The sequence below is a fragment of the Penicilliopsis zonata genome (genome assembly GCF_001890105.1).
Source record: "Penicilliopsis zonata CBS 506.65 unplaced genomic scaffold ASPZOscaffold_66, whole genome shotgun sequence".
Classification (NCBI taxonomy): Eukaryota; Fungi; Ascomycota; class Eurotiomycetes; order Eurotiales; family Aspergillaceae; genus Penicilliopsis; species Penicilliopsis zonata.
Genome location: NW_019208966.1, coordinates 6,276 through 14,543, shown reverse-complemented (window position 1 = coordinate 14,543; position 8,268 = coordinate 6,276). Strand labels below are relative to the sequence as shown.

At 24.3% G+C, this 8,268-nt stretch overlaps 1 protein-coding gene across 1 annotated transcript; it reads left to right on the top strand.

Annotated features, from left to right (window-relative positions):
- The first annotated feature begins 3,367 nt into the window (after positions 1–3,367).
- ASPZODRAFT_137576 (hypothetical protein) lies at positions 3,368–4,521 on the top strand. Its single transcript, XM_022724361.1, has 4 exons — positions 3,368–3,744; positions 3,842–3,981; positions 4,032–4,160; positions 4,213–4,521. The coding sequence occupies exons 1-4, from the start codon at positions 3,690–3,692 to the stop codon at positions 4,450–4,452; spliced, it is 564 nt and encodes a 187-aa protein (XP_022576512.1). The 5' UTR covers positions 3,368–3,689; the 3' UTR covers positions 4,453–4,521.
- Positions 4,522–8,268: the final 3,747 nt, after the last annotated feature.

Sequence of the window (8,268 nt, the reverse complement as noted above, 5' to 3'; positions counted from 1 at the left end):
CTTTATATAAATAAATATTTATTATTATATTAAGTATTATTATTAAATTCTATATTTTATTATAAGTAATTAAAGAGGCTATATAGCTAAAGAAATTAATTATTACTATAAAGATTAAAAAGAAAGGCCTTATTCTTATTTATACTAATTTATTTAATATTATAGATATTCTTAAGAAGAATAGTTTTAATATAATAATTAAATAAATTAATAATTATTACTTTTTTATTTATAATATAATTTATAAGGGGCTAATTAAGGTTAAATAGATAAGTGGTTATATAAATCTTATTAATAGTTTAATAAAGCCTCTAGATTAAGTAAAGTATATTATATTTAAAGAACTAGTTAATCTTTAGAAAGTAGTAATATTAACCTATATTAAGAATAAAATTAGATAAGGAATAATTAATAATTAATAAGTAAATAATCCTCTTTTTTTTTCTGCTATTATATGCTTTAATTAATATTAAATAAGAGGTTAACTAGTCTAAATAGGTGCTTAGTAATAAGGGGTATATTAGAGGTGTATATCTAATTAAGCTTAGTATTACCTTATTTAGTGCGGCTACACTATATAACCACCTGCTTTATATCTAAGCTATAGCAGCAATAGTAACTATTAGCCATCTCTTCCCTTTTCTAGGCCTGCTAGGCCAACATAATATAAATAATATGCAAAAGACTACTTCTATATTAATATAAGTTAATAATTTTAAAGAAGAGTAATTTAAGAGTATAATTATTAAATAAAATTTATTACTAATAATTAACTATTTATTTTAAGTAAAATAAAATAAAAAAGCTTTTATAAGACTAGTACTATTAGCTTAATTAAATAAATAATATAAATTAATATATTAAGAATTATCTTATTTATCTTTAATACTAAGAATAAAAATTAAATAACAAAAGATAAAGATAAAGATTGAATAACTATAAAAGATATAGAAATTTATAAGAAAGAATATAACAGAAGCTTAAAAATATTAAAAAATATAAATAAGTAAATATATAAAAGAAGTTAACTTTGATATTAATAATAAAATCTTTTTGATGATAAAAAATTATAAGATAAATAAAGTAAATAAAATATTGAAATATTAAATATTCACTCTTTTTTTATTAAGAAAAAAGAGAATAAAAATTTTTATTTAAAGCTTTTAAACTTAATAAATTTTTATTTAATTATATTCTTTAATAAGCTATAAAAGATATTAAATAATTTTTTATTAAAATAAATTATTAATCTATAAAGATTCTTAATTATAAATAGCTAAAAAAGATAAGAATTAAATAGTATATAACTAATATATAGTAATTATAATAAGTTATAATATTAACTTAATTAATTAAAATATGTCAGGCACGGATGGCCTGGAGAAAGCGGAAGAGATATGTGTGTAGATAGATGATAGTGGTGGTGAAGCTATCTAGGACGCGCGCAGGCGAGAGAGAGAGAAAAGGCAAGCAGGATGGCGCTAAGCCTAACTAGGTAGACACCTCCAACAAAATATAATTTAAATAATAAATAATATTTAGTTAAAAACTGTATAAAAAGCTCATATTTTTTAAAGAAGTTTTATAAAAAATATTTTTATAAATTAGGTTTATTAAAAGACCTAAAGGAGTAACTTATAATCTTAAAAATAAGTAAAAACTTTAAGAAAAATAATAATAATAATATATTAATTAAAAATATAAAAAAAGATAGACTTTTTAAAAAAAATAAATAAATAATCTTTTCTAAATAATATCTAAATAAAATAATTTATGAAATATTATTAAAATATTTTTAAACAAACTCCTTTTAAGAATAAAAGAGGCTTGATAAAGTAGAATTATACTTAATAAACTATAATATAAAATAAAGTATTAAAAAAGCTATAATACCCTTATTAATATATAAATATTGAATATAGATTTACAGAAAAATTAAAGGTGAAATAAAAAAGTAATATAATAATAATATTATTATCTAGTTATTTAAATATCCTAGATAATCTTCATTAAATAAAGATTTTATTTTTATTTTAATTTAGTATAAGAAAAGGGAGAGGGATATTAAGTATATCTTATAATATATATCTCTCTCCTCTCCTCTTTCCCCTCTTTATTTAAATATTCTAGTATTAAAGCCACTAATTAATTATTTATTTGCTTAGGGCCATCATAGCTATAGAAGTATAATAGTAATATAATTAATTATAATAAATTATAATTATAAAAAATTATAAGTTTATTATAATTATTTTAAACCTAGCTATAATATACATGACTATACAAAAATACTTATTTTCTAGTATATTTAGTTTTTATAATTCTTAAATATTAATTAAAGTACTAATCTAATTTATAAGACTCTTTTACTTATTTTTATATATAATAATAAGGGCCTTTCTTCTTTTTTACTTAATTATCCTTATTGAGTACTAAAAAGGTTAGTATATACCTACTCTAATCTAGATAAAGTAAACTGAAGTCCAGTAGTTACTAATAAACTAGGTCCCTAATCTTATTTAAGCTGATTAGTGATATCTAGAGATCCTAGGGTTATAAAAAGTTAGCACGCCATAGGGGGTTATTTAATAATAAATTGTAAGAACCAGCACCTGGGGACGCTAGCCCACACGACCAAAAGGTCAACATTAGTCGCGATTAATCAATCGCGGCCCCCAGGGCCCCATATAGTACTCTTGGGTATCTCTTAGGGGTATATAAGCGCAGATCCTTCCATAACTATATTATTAATTTCTATATATCCATTATTTAGATCTATACAATCATGATCTTATATCTAGTATATGATTGCCTATATTTAGCCCTAAAAGTTATCTAGTTCATTAATTTAATCTATCTATATCACTACCCCCATATAGGGATAATAATTCATATCCTATTAATATGAACCTTATATTTATTGAAGGACCACATGAATTATATTTTCAATCAATAGGTAGCGAATATTAAACTCCATGAAATTAATATAATAGGAGTAAAGGGGATATATTACCACCACCTTGCACTTGCTGTAAGGAATGGGGGAAAACTGAAGATTAATCTATATTTTCATATTTCCTGACACCGGACAAATTCAAGGCCCAATTATCCTCACTAATTCAAGTGTTGGTCACTAACTTCTTTCAACTTGCTTAGCGGAACCTGTAGTTTTCAGTAAAGTTCTCAGCCGGGACTCCAGGTATTACCATACAATACTAGATCCTACCTAGTATGCAGATTAACTAACAATTTCTACTCTGTACTATTCCACCACATTACCAAATAAGCAGCAGCCTATTTAACTTAGATTTCATATGACTAATCAAAATGACCACGATTTGTTTCCCGAAAATTTCGAGCCCCATCCCTAAGTCTTGCTACCTATGAATACTGATGCTGATTCACTCTGTAAGCAGAGGACTATAAATCTAATTAAAGCAATCGCTCCCGCGTCGCATAATAATCAGGCTTCCCTAGGCCAAGCAAGGATCACCAGCTCTTTAGTATAAAACAATATTATTACCCTAGCTTATTATATGTTTTAATTCTGGGGCTCTTATATTAAGATCTTGGTATTCACCTTATCAGAAAAGTTCAGGGTTGTTGGCACACATTGAATATCACCAAATTATCTGGAGACCACTGGAAACGTTTCATTTCATCATAGAACCTTATACATAATCAACGGCATGCCAGCTTCGCCAAAACAGAGGAAAATTGCCATTGTCGGCAGCAGATCCGTCGGTAAGAACTCCCAGTTGATAAACTTATGACCTCACCTTCAATATGCCCTCTGTACTTGAGTTCTCTGACTGTATCATATCTAACTGATTGGAAACAGGTAAATCATCTCTCACTGTTCGCTTTGTTGAACACCACTTTGTTGAGAGTTATTATCCAACAATCGAGAACACATTTAGCAAGATCATAAAACATAAAGGTCAAGACTTTGCAACGGAGATTGTTGATACAGCTGGTCAAGTATGTGATGCCCAGATACTACTAGTTTTGCTATACTAATACTATGGCAGGATGAATACAGCATTCTTAACTCCAAACATTTCATCGGGATCCATGGATATATCATTGTTTACTCAGTAGCCTCACATCAGTCTCTTGAAATGGTGAGGGTTATTCGTGATAAGATTCTGAATCATTTAGTAAGTCCTATCAACTGAATCCTCATAGCTTTATGTTAACTGAATCGTCTAGGGAGCTGATCAGGTCCCCCTTGTAGTAGTTGGCAACAAGAGTGATCTAAAAGCAGAGCAACGACAGGTTTCTCTGGACGAAGGGCGCTCCTTGGCGGACGAATTTTCTTGCGCTTTCACCGAGGCCAGTGCTCGACTAGATCACAATGTTGCCAGGGCATTTGATCTTATGATCGGTGAAATCGAGAAGTCTCAGAATCCGTCGCAGCCTCCAGGAGGTAATAAATGTGTCCTTATGTGATTTTCTGTGGAGACGACAGGGGATGTGAAAATACTGCATAACCAATAAAGGATAGTCGTATCTCTGGCATTGGCGTGCTTTAATGTACTGGTCATATTGAGTAACTGGCCTCTCAAGGTCCTATGGAGGTACTTAACATCAATCTATTTTTATATATTAAAGGATTACACTGTGGATTTACCCAGGTAAGTTCGGAATATCTATCATAATAGTTGTTTCACATTAAGGAGATTGAAACATGTTTAAAATAAGGCGACGCACTGTGTAGTATACAAGAGCAGCCCCGGGGACTTAATATCGCCTCCCTGATTTAGCAATATCATCCCCTAGTAAAGGGAGGAATTTCCTATTTTATGTTTGAGGTATTTGGTAGAGCATGGTAGGGATTTTCTAATTTAAGCCTTTGAAAATAATTGTTGGGCGACTAAGAAATAAGAGTGATAAATATTGAACTAACCAGCCAGCCCTTTATAATCTGATAGTACCCCTGCCTATAGATTCAGTAGGGAGTTTGGTAGAAACTTTTGGTTTTCTTATATAACTAACTTACTACTTCTAATTCATTAATCAGAAACGTAAGTAATAATATGGTTTTTGATTGGATTATATTTATTATTTATATAATGTCTTATTAGTATTGTAAAATAGAAAAGAGATAGTAAGATTTAGAAGGTTATTAAATTATCTTATATAGTATACACTATAGAGGCGTGGGTTAAAAGTGTTATATAGTATTAATATTATAAAGACTTTATAAATAAAGGCCCTTAATTAGTTATATAAGGGCTATAAGATTATATTAAATTATATAATAATATATTAATAATAGATTAAGAATATATAAGCTCTTAATAATATAAAGATAAAGAAGAAGAGTTAATTATAATATTAATTTACTATTAAGCTAGGTATAACTATTAATAAAGCTATAAATTTAATAGAAGCTTATAATATAGTTATAGTAATATTAGTAATAGTGATGATAATAGTAATATTAATATAGGGGCCCTAATAGTGCTCTAATTATCATAAGCCTGGCCATAAATATAATTAATGCCCTAAGTAATTAATTCCTAATTAATTAGGCCTATATAGGTTTAAATTTAATAATAATTGGCGTTAGGCGTCATCTCTATAGGATGGCTGATTTTTTTTGATGGGGGCCGGGCGGCTGGGTGGGGGTGGGCGGCTCGGTGCCGAATTACGTTACTGCTTTCTAGCAGTATATTCAGTTAGGTGATATATATAGCCCCACCAATATCACAATAGTACTTATTAAATATATTAATAACTTCAAAGATATATTCTATTACTATTATTTATATAATTAGCTATAATAATATCTCTTGTATTAATCAAATTTATAATAAAATTACTAATATTATATTATATATATTTACTTTTTATATTTATTTATAATCTAATTATTTTCTTATTGACTAAAGCTTTAGGGATATTATTCAATATATTCAATTTAAATCTTTATTTAACCATAAATATTATAGAATTTATTATTAATAGTTAAGATTTATATATTATATTTATTTTAATCTTTAAAAACTATCATTAAGCTATTTACTATCTTATATATTAAGCTTCTATTAATAATATATTTATAATATTTTTTTTCTTTAATATTAATAACTCATAGTATAATATTAATATTTTAGAGACTATTCTATAGGCTATATATTTATAATTGAATAATAAAAGCTTATAATATTATAATTATCATTATTATAGAATATATACTTATTACTTATACAAGCCTTGAACCTCACAATCATGCGAGGGAGGATTGACGGAGACGACGGAGGCCAGAGGTAGAGGAAAAACTGATGGGAGAACTGCAGGAACTAAAAACAGCAGAATCATGCTACCCTAAACTGCAACATGGTGCATGGCTATATATATACATGATTTTATAATTAATTATTAAGCTATTTCAAAAATTAATTATATAGCTTTATATTTTTTACTAAGTTATTTTTATAAATTATATTATTATTATCATTATTTAATCTTAAGTATTTAATATTAATAACCTTTATAATAAGTATTTAATTACTCTTTACTTGATTAATCTTATCCTTAATTTTATTATAATACTAGAAGAAATGCTTTTTAATTATATTAGTCATATTTAAATATTTATTAATTATATCTTTAATCTTCTTAACTTAAATAGAGAGTTTATATTTTTTTTAGTTATAAGGATAATAATTATTATATAAGGTCTTATAGAGGTTTTATATAAAGATTAATAATATTATAATTCTTAATAAAATTCTAAATAGATTTATTAGTTATTAAATAATTAAATTAATATATTTTAATTAATCTTTTAAAGTTATAAAAGGCCTAGTAAGTAGTTATTTTTAATATTAATTAAAATAATATAATAAAAATTATTGATATATATTTATAATAATATAAATATTTTATTCTTATTTTAAATATTCTTATTAATTAATAGTGCTAGATAAAGCTTTATATATTAGAATATATAATTTTATTTATTAAATTTATATAAATTCTTTATTAGTCTAGATATATCTTTATAAATAATATTCTTTAAATTATTAATTTTAAAAACTTATTAAATATTATTCTCTTAATATTGATAATTTTCTCTTTATTTTATAACTTTTTAATAGTATCTAAAATAAGTTAATTATCTATATTTTTATTAATTTTGTTAATATCTTTTATTATTAATTTAATTATTATTTATTAAGTAAACCCTTAATTAGTTCTATCCTTATTATATAATAGGCTTATTAATATTTAATTTATTTAATAGATAAGTATAAATCTTTAAATTTAATTACTATTAATTTTTTAAATACATTAACCCTAAGGGAACTACTTATATTATTTATATTATCTATTACTTTATAAATTTTAATATTATTTATATATAATCTTAAATAAATAAGAATTTATTAAGTATAGTATATATTATCCTTTAGAATAATATACTACTAGATTAGCCTAATAGGCCTAAAAAGAGAAGGGATAGCTAATAATTACTATTATTATATTAGCTTAAATATAAAGTAGGTAATTATATAGTATAAGGCATTAAATCAGGTAATACTAGGCCTAATTAAATATATACCTCTACTATATTATTAAAGATTTTATTAAAATATTATTATAATAAATATACTATTATTAATAATTTTATTATCTTAACTTAATTTTTAATATTATAGATTTCTACATTTAACTATTTTATAATAAAGGTTTTGAAAAGATATAAAGATTATTTAATAAAATAATTTTAAATTATAAATACTCTTTCTAAATAACTCAATTAATATTAATAATTATATTAGTACTTAATCGATTTATATTTTTTATTTATATATTTATATTATTATAAAATTAAGATTATATAATATTAATATTTATTGGCTAAGCAGGCCTAAAAAAAAGAAGAGATAATTAATAATTATTATTACTACTATAGCTTAAATATAAAGTAAATAATTATATAGTATAGCTCTATTAAAGAAGATAACACTAAAAGCCTTTAATTAAATATCTTTAAATATCTTGAAGATCTCTATTATCTTAGTACTTACCTTATTTTCTATCTTAATAAGATAAATATTAAGGATTTAATACTCATTATTTATTATTATTATTTAGGCTTATTAGTTTTATAGATTATGAATTTATAGTACATGTATCTATCTCATTAGGCTTGATATTATTCTACTTATCTTTTCTCTCTTACCTATATGCATCTTAAATACCTTTATTATATATATATCTCTCTCTTCTACTTTCTTTAGGCCTTCTATGGCT